This window comes from Melopsittacus undulatus, chromosome 1 (genome assembly GCF_012275295.1).
Source record: "Melopsittacus undulatus isolate bMelUnd1 chromosome 1, bMelUnd1.mat.Z, whole genome shotgun sequence".
In the NCBI taxonomy this organism is placed as follows: Eukaryota; Metazoa; Chordata; class Aves; order Psittaciformes; family Psittaculidae; genus Melopsittacus; species Melopsittacus undulatus.
The window spans coordinates 114,564,295-114,582,448 of record NC_047527.1 but is presented as its reverse complement, the minus strand read 5'-3'; the positions used below and the strand labels follow the sequence as shown (position 1 = coordinate 114,582,448).

The following is an 18,154-nucleotide window of genomic DNA, read 5'->3' as shown; positions in this document are numbered from 1 at the left end:
GACAGTGGTACCTTGTGATTTAGGAAGCAACTAACCTGGCCTCCAGGTCCCTAAGAAACAGCTGTGCCAATCGTATGTATTGTTTGTTGCAACTTAATGAGTTTTGTCTCAAAAAGGCTTCAAGTCCAGGCAAGCAGTGGCATATCTCTAATTGTGAGTTATTTCAGAATCTTCTTATTCTCCCGGCTGCAAAGGTATTTGCATCAAAAGGAAAAGGCAGATTGCCACAACCTTCTTCTAGGGTCACATTTGACCTAGAGACACAGGAAATTGTCAAGCAGCCTTTGGCATTCTCAGTTTACAGTAAGCAGAGATGTAAAAATGCACAAAGACAGTTAAATATCAATATTACACTTTGACAGCCCCAGGAATAGTCATCCTGCTAACCTAAACCAAAGAAATGTAAAAATAGCTGGAAAAAGCCTGAGTGCGCTTGTTCAAGGAGATACTTATCTGCTGTTAAGAATGGCAGAGACATCAACTGCCAGTCTATTCTTTCTACTCAATTACGATGATACATGAAGCAATGTTGCTGCATTCTTTTGTACCTGCTTAGCTTAAGTGGGGAAAAACTGGAAATGTCATTAGACCCTGGAAATGTCACAAGTGTCACTGAATAATTTTGGAGTGTTTCCTTCTCTTGAAAAGTTGCTTCCTCTGGTCTAGTGTGACTTGGACAAACATGTTGGAGTATTACGATGACAGCATATAGACAGATTGCGTTACTTTAGACCTAGCTAATGCTGGGTGCTTTGAGTCAGGGTATTGGTATAGTAAGGAAGTACTCTCATAATGAATATAAACTATTTGAAAAGCCAGGACAGAAGAAGCGTAGGAAGGAAATAAATCAGTAGCTGGTTCAGAATAAAAGGAAAAGTCTATGAACTCCTGATGCAGAGGTCTGTCACCAGGTCCAGATCAGCTGGGAATGGAGCCTTTTTGTTTGCAGAAGAAAATTTTGATATGGATGGAATGCTTCCAGTGCACAGCTACCTGTAGAAATTTTGTTTAAAATCAAAATAATGTGAACTGTTCTTTATTGTCAGTATGCTTCTTGGCAGTTCTAGATAGCTCTGTTACTATCAGCATACTTAGAAGGCAGGCTTTCCTGCAGTTTCCCTTTTGTGCACTTCTGCCTTCTATAAGAAGCAAATCTCAGCAGCAAATATTTCAGGCTGAACTGAAAGTCCAAGCTAGTTTTATGTCAGAAGATCTTTGACAGAGTATCTTATATATACTGTTATTTTGAAAAATGATCACTGAAAATAAACTAAACTACAGCTTTAGATTAATTGCCTGTTAAATATCACAGATAATCTCAGTAGTGAGATGATGATATAACACTGGGCTGTACCTACCAGCAATATTTTGCAATAAAGAGTATTGCCTTATAATAGGCATCCAGTTTTGACATTTTTTAGGTAACAATAATAATAAAAAATAATAAAAAAGACCCTCCCTGGTAAGATCATACCTCTTATACATGAAAAGCCTGGCACTGGAAATGAATGAACAAAAGTACGTGTGGCAAAATCATTGTTAAATCATAGAATCATAGAATAGTTAGGGTTGGAAAGGACCTTAAGATCATCCAGTTCCAACCCCCTGCCATGGGCAGGGACACCTCACACTAAACCATATCACCCAAGGCTTTATCCAACCTGGCCTTGAACACTGCCAGGGATGGAGCATTCACAACCTCCCTGGGCAGCCCATTCCAGTGCCTCCCCACCCTCACAATAAAGAACTTCTTCCTTATATCCAGTCTAAACCTTTGCTGTTTAAGTAGCTAGTGTTACTACCTGAGAATTATTTTACAGCTATCCTGAACTGTAAGATACTGTTTACCCTTTTCAGCTGTTACTTGGGGTTTATATACTACTTTGTGTTTCCAGTACACTGCAGAAGTATCAGTTGATAAAAGTGTTATGTTGCTTGTGGTGTTAAAAATTACTGTGTGCATGTGAAGCTAACATAATTTTGTGAATTTAATAATTTAATTTAGTTTTAATGGGACATACTGAACCCCTGCAGAAATGAGAAGTGTTAAAGAAAGCCTACAAAATGCATGTTCTGTTATCTCCTGTTATACTAGGCTGGTCTACACTATTTGAAAATGTGAACACCACAGACCTCTAAAATGCAGTAGGGCCATTCCCAGGGAACTGCCAAAACTGCACTGAAAATTGGAGCTGTGTGAATTCCCTGTCCCAGTACTGAACTTGTAGAAAAAATGAAGTTTCAGTGCTTCCAAAATTACCTGTCATTTTATGCTCAATTCCTTCTCCTTCCAAAGGAGGTTTGTGTGACTGTTCAGCTACTTCATGCAAATGAAACCTCAGAAGAAGAGATCAGAGTTATCTGACCTCACCAATACCCTGTGGTTTTCCTGGGTGGAGGATCTGGGTTCGGATCTGCTCAGGAAGGGAGAGAACTGACACTAGGAGTCCCACATCTCTGGTGAGGGTTTTAACTGCAGAGATGCTTGGTGAAACTGTATATTCACATCAGTTCTCAGTCTGTCTTCTAATTTCCACTGGCTTGCTATTTCTGTTTTTAAATGCAGTTGCTTGAAACAGAATATTTTATTTTCAGTGCATAGAATTCTTCCTATTGACAGAAAGCAATTTTTCATTTGTTTCAATGAGTAAAAAGACAAGGAAATAGGTTTTTACTATTTTTTTTTCTAGAGTGGATATGTACCTCTCTTCCCCCAAATCATGCTTCAGGCCCTAAAAAACAAAACTGAAACACCACTGAGAGACACAGATATAACCATCTGCTCTAATGGGTCACTGTTTCCATCCTTTGCAGCTTTTGGGCAATAGTACAGAGGTGCAGGAGGAATCCACGAGCATTCCAGACCTACATAAGGCACCTTGTGTAGCTATTAACCCTTCTGCATGACAGTATTTCCATGTGGTTTTGGTCCCTCCGTGCAGTGCAAGACAGTGCTGGACTGTCCAGCTCTGAGCAAGCATCAGATGATGGTTACATTCTTACACAGGAATTTCTGCAGCCTCAGGACAGCGTAGAGAATTTGAGTGTCTTACATTACCTTTTCTGTCTCTCCAGAAAGGTTTTTTGAAGACCATGAGAATGTTGTTGAAGTGTTATCAGACTGGACCCGAGACACTGTGAATAAGATTATGTTTTTGGAAAAAAGTGAAAAATATGCTCTATTTAAAAATCCTCAGGTAAGCTAACATGGAATTTGGGCAAGAGTCTAAAATTATGTCACTTAGTCCGTATGCTGCCTATTGTGTTATTAATTTGGTTTCAGCTCTGTCAGTTTGGAATTAGAGGAAACAAAACTTGTGCTTTCAACAAAAAAGAACCCCAGACCAGAATGTTAAATGCAAGGATTTGAAAATAAGTGCTTTCTATTCCTTTCTGATACTATTTTAAAGTCTTTTCTGCACTGGTAAAAAATGAAACACACAATTCTCACTGGTACTGTTGCTTAGGGGCTGTAAAAACCTGTCCTTTGTCATTGCTACAGTTTCTCCACTATTTCTACTGATGGGAATCAACATTTCCTCAAAGGTCCTGTTTTTGCCAGTCGTATATGAAACTTCGTAAAGAGAATGCTGAGTATTGCAGAGTCTATCTGGGTTTCCTTTAGCCTAAGGGAAGAGCTGGGTGAATGGGAACACCTAATGTAGTGAAAGGTTCTGCACACTGAATTGCAACAAATTATTCAGCAAAGGTTATAACTTATTTAGTATGATATGTGGTCAAAACTGTGCTTACAAACACCTTAGCACATACAGTTGATGGATTCTTAGGCACTAGATCTTTTCTCTTTGTCAGCCATCTGTTAGCCCACTGAGAATCTGATTTGTTCCGAAGGGCAGCAAGAGAAAAATGATCAGTTCGGCATTGCTGAAGAAATGAGTCATATATGATTTGGCAGCAAACCTCACAACATGCTCATTAGGAAGCCAGGGTTTTTTTAGAATGAGACTGTTTCAAATAAAACCTGCAGAGAGGAAGTTTTCTTCATTGACATAACAAGTATCCACAGCGAGGGAAAGAAAACTTACCCTGCAGTGTACATGGATTGATGTTAATTTTTAATATGAAACAGCAAAGCCAAGTTTGGAAGTAAAACGTACAGGATGGGTCAAGATGTTATAATTTCGAGTGCACACAAACATATCTAGCAGTAGAGGTTCGATAGTACATTTGATTCACATATACACCTGATAGCGTTATCAGGGCGAGTGGCTTAGAGCTAGGCTGTGGGCCTCCCATAGGAAGTAAATAATTGATGAAGATTCTGGGCATTTGGAATACAATGAGCTTTGGAAATAAGCCTGAACCAAATTACCTGAACCAGAAATTACCTGAACCAAAACCAGAATAAGGGTGTAGGTCTGTCCTCCCACCTAAGGAGCTTGATGTGGATATGCCTGTAGCCCTTGAGCTTCAGTCCCTCTGTGATAAGCTATAAAATGAACAGCCAAAGGAAACTGGGTCAGTTGCAACTCTCACACCATTGAAATATTTTGCTAGTAATAAAGTCTAACCATCTGTCAGGCTGAGTAAATTCAAACATCATGAGATGGGCAGAATAGTACAATCATATCAGTGGTTTGTCTTTTTGGCAGAAAATAATCAGTGTTGTACAGACAGAGCTCACACTAGGTAATGAAACATGGTAAATTGCATGATCTCGAGTGAGTCCCTGAAAAGGTAAACCAAGAGGGAATACTGAGTTAGTGGGGGGCAGGAGGTGTGATTAACTAACTACCCATGGAAATTACGGTGTAACCAATGGGACACTGAAATTCAGTGCTGTGATACTGCATTTGCAGTATATTTCAGACACTTCCTCCTAGCTCAGTCAAGATTACCTTAATAAACTCATTTTGTGAGTACAGAAACTACAGAATGCTTTTTTTGAAACAACTTGTGGTCGTAGTGAAGCAGCAGCTGGAGTCCTTGTTGGTCTTTCTTAGTGCTCATTCTGATGGAGGTTGTCAGTGAAGATCTCATGGTTTTGACTCTTGAAGGTTATTTTTCTGGAAGAAGACCCCAGTCAGATTCCAAAGGTGTCCAGGTGCTTACAACTGATTCTTAGACAAATTAGAATTTTCAGTATGGAGGTTTGACATAATTAAATGTTTTAAAAACATTTTTATAAACATTATTGTATTGCTAAAACAGTGGACTTCTAGAAAAGGTATGTATAGAATCATAGAATCATAGAATAGTTAGGGTTGGAAAGGACCTTGAGATCATCTAGTTCCAATCCCCCTGCCATGGGCAGGGACACCTCACACTAAACCAGGTTGCTCAAGGTCCTGTCTACCATGCCAGGCATGGGGCAGCCACAGCTTCTCTGGGCAACCTATGCCAGTGCCTCACCACCCTCACAGTGAAGAACTTCTTCCTTGAATTCTTAAATATCCTTAAATTCTTAAATATCCTGTGCCAATATTAATTGGTTCTCTCTATGAACGAGTTATATTCCTGGTACAGATTAAGCAACAATTAATTAAACATGTTTAATTTTTTAAGAAGGAGTTGGGGTTTTGAAATGCAGGATTTATCTTCTATGTCTGTGCTAGCAGCAAGCTGCTCAGCTAATGCCAGTGGCTTTCTTGGAAGATTGACATTCTTGTCCTGCAGTACTGCAATATTTTTTTCTGCAGCTTTGTTTCCAAAAAACTATTCCTTAAAGTATTTGGAATGCATTTTAGAACAAGCACCTGCAAAATCCTCAGGTGTCCCCCTTTTTACGAAGGCTGGCACACTCTTGCCATTTTCTCACTGTGATACAATTTACCTTGCATGGAGCTCAGAGTAAAAGACTGTTCCATGAATGTCATCAGTGACTCATCTACAGAGATGGAGTGTCACAAGTCTAAGACTAAAGAGTGAAACAAAAATACATGTTGGTACATGTGCAAATAAAGAAAACTTTTGTAACATAGGAAGGGTGATGCTTGGTTATGTGGTTGAGGGATGCTGTGCTTGACTCTTGAAAGGTTGTCAGGTCTCAACATCTCTTTTCAAAAAGCTCAAAGAGTAAGTCTCAGCAAAAAAGGACTCTAAATTAGACACTGGTCATGCTCTTAGAACCCAGTGTTTGATTTTTGCAGACAGGATAAATTCAAACAATGCAGGTGACACCACATTCATGTGTCTTTTAATTTGGTTGTTGGTTGGTTTGGTTTTTATTATTTTGGGGCATTATTTATGAAAATTAATTAAAATCTCTGGTGAGTACTTTATGCTTCTGCTCCCTCATATCTAAGTGAACAGCAAGAGCTATCCCTTCCAATGGAGAACCCACACACTGAATTGACATTTTACTTCTTCTTCGGAAAAGCAAGAGTACTAAACAGCGTGAGAAGGAGGTGGAGTAAGAATTTGTGATGTCTTTCGTAACAGGACAGCAGTAGTGAGTTTCATGCTTGAAAAGTTGTTTTGAAAACTGTGACCCAGAGAAGGAAGCATAGAAGAGTGGTGGGGAACCTGATTATTGAGTGTGTTGGCATAAGCACAGAAAAATAGAAGTGAGAAAAGGGTAGTATTTTTCACTGTACTCCCACACTTCAGTAATCTTAATTTCACTCTCTATTAGTGTATCTCAGTCTATGGTATAGCTTCAAGTTGAAGATGCTACTTCAATAAGTGTTCTTCTTTTTCTGCTTTGAAACTGTAATGCAGAAAGTCTTTACACATGTGACTTAACCAGCCTATTAAATGCTTTGCTGTTACCTGCATCCTAGTTTACCTATGTCTTCCATTTGTTCCATATTCCCCCCTCTTTGATGATGAAGACCATCATCCTCAGGGCATGAACAATCAGCTTCCTTTAAGTGATTTCTTAAAACATAAAATCAAGTAATCAGAGTTGCAAATTAGTTTTCAGGGGCTTCAAAAGAGCTTTGCCTTTAGCTTCATTTATTTATTTACATTTGTGATCTTCAGAGTGGCTCTTGTGGACCCTGCAGATCTTCTGGAAAAACAGGTTCAATAGATTGAAAGCAAAAAAAACAATCTAAGCAGAAGGGGAAGCAGAGGGAGGATGCTGTCTTGAACACCTGTATTTTGCTGTATACTGAGAAGTAGCTGCTGCATTCCAGCTTCTACAGGGCTGTGTATGAAAAAAGGTATGAGAGAGATGCTTTTTCCTTTAGGGAATTAATTTTTACAAATACAGAGGCATGGAACATTGATCAGAGAGTTTGGCAGTGCAGTAGTTAATGCTACTGTTTTTACTATGATCCAAATTTGGTTTGCTTACATGCCACCAAAGATGTTCTTTGAAGCTGTTGAAAACACCTTCTGTCTTCCACTGTTCAAGGCTTATACAGAGGAGAGAAATTCAGCCTGAATTTTATTACCTGCCTTTCCATACAAAATGGAATGGTTGTATCCCTGAATGGAAAGGTTGTATGCATAGACGACTGGTGCTTTACAGTACAAAACACAGAATTAACTTAAGATGGCTATAAAATCTTTACAGGATTTTCTTTAGGGCAATTTCCTGCTAATGTAATGCCACAGATGGGTCATCACCTAGTGTTTCTGAAGGGTCTCATACTTGGCTAGCAGTACATGTCGAAACTGCCACTATAGCTCTGCATTCTGAGTCAAGCAGAATACCATAGGAGAGCTACTGGCTTTATGTCAGCTTCAGCTAGTCTGGGGCTGTGTTCAGCAAAAGTACCAGCTCATTTCGGCATCAGATAACCCAAACAGTGCAAACAAAGCAAACCCAATGTCAAAGTATGACAGCATACTTTGTTTCGTTTGTTAAAATAACCCTTTATGTTTGCTTTCTTATGTTATCAGACCAAGACAATTAATCTATCCTGTTCAGTAAGCTCAGGTTTTTATCAAGAGAAAGACGTTATCTTTTGAATGTAAAAAATAGTTAATTCTCAAATCTGTAGACATACACAGAGAGCTGCTCTGTAGCCACATCTTGTCCCATTAATGACCTGACATCTCAAACCAAACGTGTGTTTCCCAGTGGTGTCCTCAGACAGGAAAGAGCTTGCCTTTTATCATGACCTTTGGCTACTGGACTTGGAATGACTTCTTGTGGACACATGTGGTTTGCCTCCTATAGGATGAATGCTTCTGACCAAAAATAGGAGACCACACAGTGATAAAACAAGTATAGTGTACAGTCTGTTCTCCAGGTTTTTAGCTGCTGACAACTAATAAGTACCAGGTACTTCCAGATTTCAGGGCAGAGATATAAAAGAGGTAATAAATGAAATGTGTGTTGACAGGTGAAAGATGACAGTGTACATCTGTGTAATGTTGGTTTAGGTGACAGAGCCCAGTTTCCCTAATGAAAAAGCTGCGTTGTTAAAGATCCAGCATGGATATCATTACAGATTTTCTCTCTTTACCACTGATTGTGTCAGTACAGGGTGGTCTGTTTCTGCTAAATAAATGCCAGATGCCTGAATGTGAATCATTTCTAATCAGAGGAGCTTTGTTTTCTTATTATCAGTGCACTGAAGGCTGACTGAGACAGATGAATGCTCTTCCCACTGGTAGTAAAGCTGATGAGCCAGGTCTTGTTGAGAGAGTGTACTCAGGTGTACTTACCTTGGTAAATAAATCTTCATTGGGTATTTTAGGGGTTGTAGTATGTCTATTTTATAATGATCTACAGAGAGCAGCTTACAACTTGCATGTTGCTCTACTTTCCAAATCCATCCCAAAGTCTGGAGGCCCAATCCATCCTAACAGTGTCCTTTGAGGCTTCTCTTCATACCCTCATCAGTGAAAAAGAAGTACCAACATCAAGCCAGCAGTGATGTGATAGTGCCCCCTCTCAAGAAGAGCTGTTGCCTGTGTACAGAGGACTTGGCTGCTCAGAACTTTTTTTCCCCAGTGGGATGAGTGGAGCATTGTCACATCACTCAGGCCTATGACTTTACTGCATTGGCAGGCATCCCTGTTTGGGATCCCTGAGAATACACTTTTAAGCAGGTTTTGTTTTGAGCTAGTTTGAGTTTTTTTCCACTGTGAATACTGTCTTCAGATGTAGTCACAAAATGGTGATCCTTAGTGCTTGCTTACCTTCAGCCATGGACTAAAAATGTGCCCAGGCAGTTTGGAGCCGGCAATATTTCCTGGCATAACTGTGTGTTGTATCGAATGTCCAAGTTTCTTGTGTTCATTCCATAAACGTGACATCAGCATAGGCCAAATTGCAGGTGGCTGTTTCTAATGTCCCTGTCTGACTTACTGTGAAATTTTAAGGAAGTTTTCAAAGAACTGATTTTGAGATCACCCACACTTCTTCCCCTTCCTCTCCTGCTCCCCCTCCAAAAGCTGTCTGCTGCGAGGCTTGCATTCTGGCAGACAGCTGTTCACTTCACTACTTGAGAAAGAAGATGTGGTTGTGCGGAATAGGAGGGTTTCACTTCAGATGAACCTCATTGCTGTAAACATGGTATGCTGGCAGGGAAGATACACTACTTGTTTGTTTCTTTCTCATGCTATAGCAACAACATGTGCCTTCATTTACATGCTTCTCATTTTAATTTTGGTAATGTTTGCATTTGTGTTGCAGTTCAGTCATTATGGAGTTTTAGGCATGTAAATATGTCGCCATATTCTCATAGTCTTGAGACTTGAAAAAATGGAGATTAAAAGTCAGAAAATCTCTTAGTTTTCTTCCTATGGAATTTCTGAAGAATTATGGAATTTGGAGTAATTTTTAAGTAGATAGCTTTCAATATTTGTTGGGCTTTGTCCATTTCCTAGACAATGGTGTTTGGTTTATGCCCTTTGTTCTGCAGACTTAGCTTTTTGACTGATTGCAGGGAAATCAATAAGACTGTCCCATGTATCAAGTATTTCCCAAGCTCCTCTTCTACATGTACTTTTGTTCAGAAAATGATGAAGTACAAGAACTTGATGCATAGCTCCCTCATCTGCCTGCTTCCTTCATGCCCAGCTGCCGTACTCTCAGCAGGCAATCGGCTCCACTATTTGACCATGGGTGGTGGTCAGCAAAGCCACTGCACATTTTCCAGCACACCAGCATGTTATGTTCTCTACTGTCTGTAATAATATAGGAAGTGGTGAAAACTGGAATGATAAAATCAAACCCACTGATCCAGAAAAACAGCCAAAAGCATAAAAGAGTGTTTTTAAAAATTTGGAAGGCTGTATATCCATAGGCAGAAGTAATTTTGTATTACTTCTGAATTTTGTTCAAAATAAAGAATTAAAACTCATGAGCAGCCAGCTGTGATTAAAGTTTTATATAAGAAGAGTCCATAGGTATGTGCCTCTTGCATCTGCTGGCTTGGGTACTCAATACTGAGAGACTAACTACTGAATAGGTTTGTAGTGATCTAGTTACTTGTATTGCTCTCTTTATAATGAGCATCAATTTCTTTTGTGTCTTAATCAGAACTTCTACCTTGCAAGCAAAGGGAGGAATGAAAACAAAGAAATGAATGATAAAAGTAAAGAGGCTTTACTGGAGGTAAGCTAACTTTCTGGGTTGATGATGCAAATGTCACCAAAATTCTGCCACCGCCTGTGTCTGCTCTGCAAGAGCAGCATTTAGTTCTTTGTGGGAATATGTGTAACAGGACGTTCTGTGCTGGCTGATGTCATTGTGTCTAAGGTATAACATTGGATTTTCCTCTGCGTCTGCTGCAGATTGTATCCCCCTGTCAGAGAAAATAAACGATGGAGATTTTGGTTTTATAGACCCAGTGCCATGAAAGGTTTTCACTTAGTGTGCTTATGAAGTGTAATGCCATGGTAACAATAAAAGCAGTGTTATACAGATAGGGGTGAAAGAAACAGCTTTGCCACACCCTTAGGCCAGCCATTGTGACTTTATATTGTTAGTAAGGTTGATCAGTAGCAAACAATTATCTTTTGCATTAGAAGTAGATGTACTTCTCACTACCTCAAATTATTGTCTGTATTACAACAAAAAAAGAACCTTTGCACTTTCCAGAAAGTCTGTTCATCCTCTTGCCTTTCCTGCTGAAGGTTTACTTCAGTTGCATGTTTTGAGAGTGAAAACTCCAGAGCCATATGAAAGATGAGGTTATCACAGTTCTTCTGGCAAGCATTTTGACTTGGTAGAAATTAACAAAGGAAATGTTATTCTCAGGGAACTGAGGATTCCTATTTCAAAGTTAAGTGTATCTCATGGTAAATTCTAAATGAAAACATAAAGTGATAAGCACATTGGCATTAAAAATTACCCAACAGTAGGTCCTTCAAGCAAACAATGAAGTGTATTTGTTTAAACAGTGTTGTAAATGCTAGCATGTATTTAAAAGTGAAAGCAGAGCTCTAAACAGTCCCTGAAACAGCAGTAGTACCAACTGTTCTGTTTTATATGTTGCCTTCACTGGGCACATCTACGTGTAGTTAAAACCTTTTGTAGGTAGCTTGACCCTGTAGAGAATGGAGCACCTTGCATGGCTGAGTTGCCACATTAGCTTGGAAAAGTTTCCTTTGCCTGCCTAAGGTGTTCATCTCCCTGAGAACTGAATAGCCCATGTTCAGGTGTTAACTGTCACAGTAAAAGTCTCTGTTTCTCAAGGGAGCATTTTTCTCCTAATAGGGTTGTGCTTAAATCAAATCTGTTTTGTGTATTATTATTCTTGTTGCACAGGAAAGCTTCTGTGGGACATCTGTCGTTGTGCCAGAGCTTGAAGGGGCCCTTTATTTAAAAGAAGATGGAAAAAAGTCATGGAAGAGGCGTTATTTTCTTCTACGAGCTTCTGGAATTTATTATGTTCCCAAAGGAAAAACCAAGGTCAGGAAGCTAAATAATCCTTGTAGCAATAAAACAATTCACATAGGTGAAAGTGAAGAACTCCCAAGGTGACATTTTGGTCTGGTGCATCTGAGAGGATTGGGGGTTTTTTTGGTTTAACTTTGACTACACCACTTGTGCAAATATTGGAATGTAGTCCCTGAATCCTGTCACGTTTCTCTCCTTTTGATTTCTATGGATAGATAAAAGCATTAGTGAAATAGCGCTCCTCCGGAAGTCAGTAGGGAAAGAAAAACAGCACAGCACTCTTCAGGGAGTGTTATGCTCTCAAAATGCTGCGCTGCTACGTGGGTTTCCTGTGGAAGAATATATTAAAAGTTCTCAAGTAAACTAATTTCTTATCACAAAAAGGTGGGATTCTGCTTTGTTTGATACTGAATTTCTGTGCTAGTAGCCAGCATGCAGAAATGCTATACATTTTTTCCTACCATGATCTTTACCTAGAGAATGTGTTATGCTTTTAGGTCTGCCTTTTGTGCAGAAAGAAGTGAGACAGAAGTATCCACCTGACCAAATGAAATGCACTGACATTTAATATTGCAAAATCATAGAATCATAGAATAGTTAGGGTTGGAAAGGACCTTAAGATCATCCAGTTCCAACCTTCCTGCCATGGGCAGGGACACCTCACACTAAACCATATCACCCAAGGCTTCATCCAACCTGGCCTTGAACACTGCCAGGGATGGAGCATTCACAACCTCCCTGGGCAACCCATTCCATCACCCTTGCAGTAAAGAATTTCTTCCTTATATCTAATCTAAACCTCTGCTGTTTAAGTTTCAACCCGTTACCCCTTGTCCTGTCACTGCAGTCCCTAATGAAGAGTCTCTCACCACCATCCCTGTAGGCCCCCTTCAGATACTGGAAGGTTGCTATGAGGTCTCCACGCAGCCTTCTCTTCTCCAGGCTGAACAAGAGTCTGAATTGGTAGTACTGGAGAAGCAATGGGGTCCTGGATGTGTTGCATGTAAGGGCAGCTGGCTTCTCATTTCCACAGTGATGAGATAGAATGTTGGCTTCTGGAACTGGTGGGGTTTTTTGGGTTTGGTTTTGGGGTTTTTTTGACGGGTATTTTTTTGTGTGTTTTGAAAGCCACTTCTGCTGCTACTTACAGCTCTGCTAATGCTTCATATTTGGAAATTCTGGTGCTGCTAATGGAGCTTTGCTGTCCTGATTCATCCTGTGAAGCTGTTTTGCCATTTCCTGACTAAGCTACGAATGAAGAAAAAAAAATGATAGCTTCTAAAGGAATGCCGTGACGCTGATCCAGTCACCTATGTTTATATCCCAGTGAAAGGCAGACCTAGATTACCTTGCTGATTTCACAGCAATTCATTCGGACTTTACCTGACCATGAGCTTCCAGACCTCAAATCATGTTGCCCATACAAAACATCCTGCAAAGTACTAGAATGCTATTTGGAAGGCATTTAAGGTAGAACGAGTATATGAATAATCAAATGAAAAGTCCATCTTGGGCTTTTCCTTGTAGCCTGCCTCAAGTGATAGCCAGTAGTACAGCGCCAAACAGGGCAAGCTTATACTGATACCCAGACTTTTTCATCATCCACTGATACCCATTTCAGTGACTTCCTATCAGAGTGCAAATTAGGAAAGTGCTTTCTCTTTTCAGGTGATAGACTGCAAACACAGGCTCAGGATGGAGCCATGCAGCAAGCCATGTCACCTCATAACAGCTGTGTAACACTTATTCCCTGTTAGTTGTTATAGGCAGGGTAGCCTATACTGCCTATAACTGAGCCATTTTAAGGAGCTGTGTGAGTGCTTCAAAATCACTATTTTACCAGCTCAGCCACTCACAGGAAGTGAGGACTTTGAATCTATTTCTTTTCAAGATAGCGTGGCTCTTTAAAAAAGTACCACAATCAACTATTTGCTCCTGCTTCTGTAGCAGCCTTCAGAAAAAGGATGTATGTGTCCATGCCTGAGGCATTCCAGAGAAAGTCAAATCTCTTAGCTCAAATCTGTTTAATGGTGTTTGAAGTTAATTACTGGAATCTGTATTGGAACAGCTGAGGTTCAGGTACACATCTTCCATGCAGACAGTAATCTCTAGTAGATGGGCAGGGTGCACTGAGGCTGCTAAACATCTTAAAGCACTTCAGCAGAATTCAGTGGAGCTCTTCAGTCAAAGCCCTTAAATTATGCAAGTTCAAATCAGGGTGGTATGAAGAGTTCATGTGCATCTTGCATATGTGCAACCCATTCAGTTGTGGGTAGAGTGATCTTTCATTGAGGTACAGAAACAGTTGGCAGACAATAGTATCTTCAGCTGCTGCAGCTGTTTTGAAATTCATCATGTAATCATGTTCTCACTTGTTATAAAAAAGCAAAGAAGTCTGGCAACCCTTTGGCACTTCATGTTGGCTGCACAATACATTGCAAACATGAAAATACAGGGACACATTCAGATTATTGCACTCACATACCTTTGGTGGCTTTTGTTTGAGACTTTTTCTTTTACAAACCAGGCACCAGTCAGCACTGGTGTCTTAATTTCTTTAGTGTTCCTCTACTTATATCCCATTCAAAACCATGCTGTGAATGGACAGAGTCACAGAACAACAGATTCAGAACTGCAGATACAGTTTTAAGATTTGTTTCTGTTAGTTGTATTACTTTGTCATACTAATACTGCAGAAATACTAACAGGAAGTCTCTTTGTCCCTTGCATAAAAGCTTGTTCCTTACTTAGAAGAAAGTAACAACTGCATACATATTGGTCTTAATTGTCATGACCTGGTTTGTAAAGGAAAGGAACAACTCATTTTACTGCAAGGTTTTGAGCATGTTTAGGAGCTTAAATCCTAGGTCCACACAGTTAATGACAAAATCCCTGACATCAGCTTCAGGGGAAACAAGAGAGAGAGAAGCTCTGTCTACCTGCAGGATGGAGCATCTCCTCCCCACCAATCTTACTTGCAAACTCACTTTGTAAAGAAACCCAACTCAAGAGTGCATTGTAATGAAAATATCGGCAAGAATGAGCACAGCCTTGAAGAGCCATCATGCATGGAGATATAACCCAGTCCTACGGGGAGAGAGTGTTTGTGGTTTGTGTTTTCTTTCACAATTTCCTTATTTCTCAAGTTAGCCAGCAGTGATCACGTGACAGAACCATTTTTGCATTTTCATTCAAATACTGCAAAAATGATGCTTTGTATACAGAATTCTGCACCAAGAAGTGTGCCAGCAACAGAAACCTTGTTACCTCAGCAGCATGTTGTGAACAAGCAAATGTTATAAACAGAAAAGGACTGATGCCAGAAAATTACTTGAGAAAATTCAAAGCAAACGAGATGAAATGTGTTCTCATTTCCTGATGAGAGTTTGTTTGTTACACGTACCACAGACAAACAAGCTTCAAAAGCAATATAGAGCCCCAGACCTTCTTTCTCCACTCAGAATTGTAAGGGTGGGGTTGCAAGGCCTATATCTACTTTACTAAAGGTATTTCTTACTGTGGTGTTCTGTTTGGTCTTATTAACCATAAGCCAAAACCTCCATACAAAGCAATAAAGCACAGCAAAACCAGAACAACAGCAAAATGCTACTCTGTTATATATTGTTCTTAAGGTACTGACACTCTTCCAACCGTTCATTTAAGAATGCACACACGTAAAATTCATCTTTCTTCAGTTAACTTCATGACAGTTAAAAAATTAAAAAGTATTGACATTCATACACTTGAAAAAATGCTGCTAATGAGTTTCACATCAAAATTCCATTTGTTCTTACAGTGATGTGCTTGGTTTTCATTTGTAGACCTCACGGGACCTGGCATGCTTCATTCAGTTTGAGAATATGAACGTTTATTATGGTTCTCAACACAAAGTGAAATACAAGGCACCTACAGATCACTGCTTTGTCTTAAAGGTAATGTACTAGAAAACTAAGTTCTGCAAATGTCACACCAGTTCCTTTTATATGTAAACGTATTTATGTTTGAAACACCAGGAACTCTGAGGAGATAGAACACCTTCTGCAAAATCATTTTCTGTTTTCTTCCTTGCCTCGTTGTTGATCAGCAACATACTATTAGACCTTAATTTTAAGGACTGTTAGTCCTATGATATGTGTCTACACTATATCTATAATGTTGTCTTTGAAACAAGCTTGAATGTGCTTCCTGACTGTTCAGGTGGCTGGACACACCTGGACAAATGGCATACAAGGCAGATGCAAGATGAGACGACTGGCAGTCCCTGATGTTGAAATTATGAGTATTATGAACTATATAGCAAAAAGTATATCTGCTTTTTATCTGCAGTGTAGTCACACCTGTTGAGTGGTTTGTTGAACTGAGGTGCAGAGTCTTGCAGGAAGAGACATCACAGATGGAATATTTTGTTGTACAGCTATTTGTGGCAGGAGAGCAAAATACATTGTTCACCCACTCATGAAAATCAGTTCTTACTGTTGAAGTATCTCATTGCTGCAGTAATAGCACTGCAAATAGGCTGGGAATTCTGCATTTCTCTTGGGAAAGGAGGAGAAGCCATGCTTTTAACATAGTTCAAAGAGCAGAAATGAAGCTTTGAGGCTGCAGGAATTAGGCATTGCTTTCTGTTTGTCATTAGTACAGATTTTAGAATACAAGTGGGATTACTGTGTACAAGATCATCTTGTTGCTGCTTTTCTATTTAAAGGCCAGCAATGCAAACAAGGTATTTATTAGAAAACACCATACCTTGCCATCTCAGAAAAAATGTAGGGGAAACATTCACCTTGGAGGTCACATAAATGTCACATTGCACACTTACAGCACCTTTTTATTCAGCTTCAAAATGTCTGCTAGCCTGATTTGCACATGGCAAAACAGAAGTGGTTTATAGACCCAGACTTATTTTCTGAAGCAGATGTATTCGGTTAACACAGATGAACAATTTTAATATTATAGTTCTCCACAAAATGCTCTGCAAAAATCACTTTGTCCTTTTTTGTGAAACAGGGGTGAGCCTTCTGAAGTGAACAGGTAAGCTTTATTCCAGGAAAAGGGGGCCTGATTTAAAAAAATAAGGAGAAAGGGATTTTCTAAGCAGATGAGTGGCCAAGGCAGTATCTGGCCAATTTAATAACCGTTACATTCTAGCAGATGAAAATAAAAGTATGATTTTTGAAGTACATTTAGCAGTGTGTTTAATTGTTCACAATGATCAGGAGAACTTTCTGGACTGACTGCCATCTTCTGTGAAAAGAGGTGTGCTATAAATAAGAATGAACACCAAAAATGGAGTCACAGCTCAACTGAAATACGTGCTTTATTGGATGTGTGATGCTAGCACTGTACCCTCAATGTGAAATGAGAAAAACAAGATCAAAAGCTCGCTAGGGAAATCTTTATGTGTAATAGGCTTATAAATGTATAAAATCTATTTAGCAAAACTGTTTGCTCTGATGCTTCTTTGTAAAATGTTTGTGGTATACTAGAATAAACATCATATTGATAAGTTCATTTTACCCAGCCAACACTACTTTGTGATGCATAGGTTATTATTACAGTGATTGTTCTTCATTTTAACTCTCACAAATCAGCATTTGATAGATTCCTCACTAGCTCAGTTCAGACTTAGCTTCTCTTAACAGCTATCTCTTGCAGTGGCTGAAGTTGGTCAGGAAATATGGGCAAGTATTTGTATCTTCAAATCTTCTGTTGTTTCAAAAGTGGAAGCCTCCCACTTAGAGTGGCTTTGTGAGAGTAATGCAGTAAAGAGTTTCATATTTACTATAATCTCTGTAATTAATTGAATTCTATATATACCTTTTTGAAGGCATGCAGCTGAGGTGAGTTCTGTCATATCCTTCTCCAGCCCTGGGAGGTTGTGATATGTCTTGAGATCTGTAGACTGAGATAAAGAGCAAAGTAAATGTTTGGTTTGCTGATTGGATGCTTGGTGACACAAAAGTGTGTGGACAGGAACATAGAGCCATTTATTATACTTAGTGACATTTTGTAACTGTCTGGTTTTATATGGATGTCTCCCAGAAGAAAATAACATTCTGGGAGATGCTTGTCCTGAGATGTCAAAGGAAAACAAACCATCATCATTAAGACATTTCTCATCTTGCCATATATATATTGAGAATGAAGTCCTCAAGATAAAATTGACAGTACTTTTACAGACAGGTGCTGTGAGTGAAAGACAAAATATTTAACAGGTAAACATTTGTCTTTATTATACTGGTAACCTAGTAATATGGAAGAAATTTGGATGCCCAGCTTATCCAAGGCAGATGGGAATGTGTGCACAGCCAAGGCTGCACTGCTGTGTCTTCACAGCTTTTCCATTCCCCTAAGTATGCCTCAGGACAGTGGGCTCTGCGGAGGTTC

The 18,154-nt window shown here is 39.4% G+C and overlaps 1 protein-coding gene across 1 annotated transcript in view; it reads left to right on the top strand.

The window, feature by feature from the left end:
• Nucleotides 1-18,154, top strand: part of APBB1IP (amyloid beta precursor protein binding family B member 1 interacting protein) — a 61,234-nt gene that overhangs the window by 26,232 nt on the left and 16,848 nt on the right. Inside the window, exons 7-10 of the mRNA XM_034063328.1 lie at nucleotides 3,076-3,197; nucleotides 10,406-10,480; nucleotides 11,636-11,779; nucleotides 15,589-15,699. Coding sequence (XP_033919219.1) covers nucleotides 3,076-3,197; nucleotides 10,406-10,480; nucleotides 11,636-11,779; nucleotides 15,589-15,699 — 452 coding nt within the window. The remainder of the gene's footprint in view (nucleotides 1-3,075; nucleotides 3,198-10,405; nucleotides 10,481-11,635; nucleotides 11,780-15,588; nucleotides 15,700-18,154) is intronic.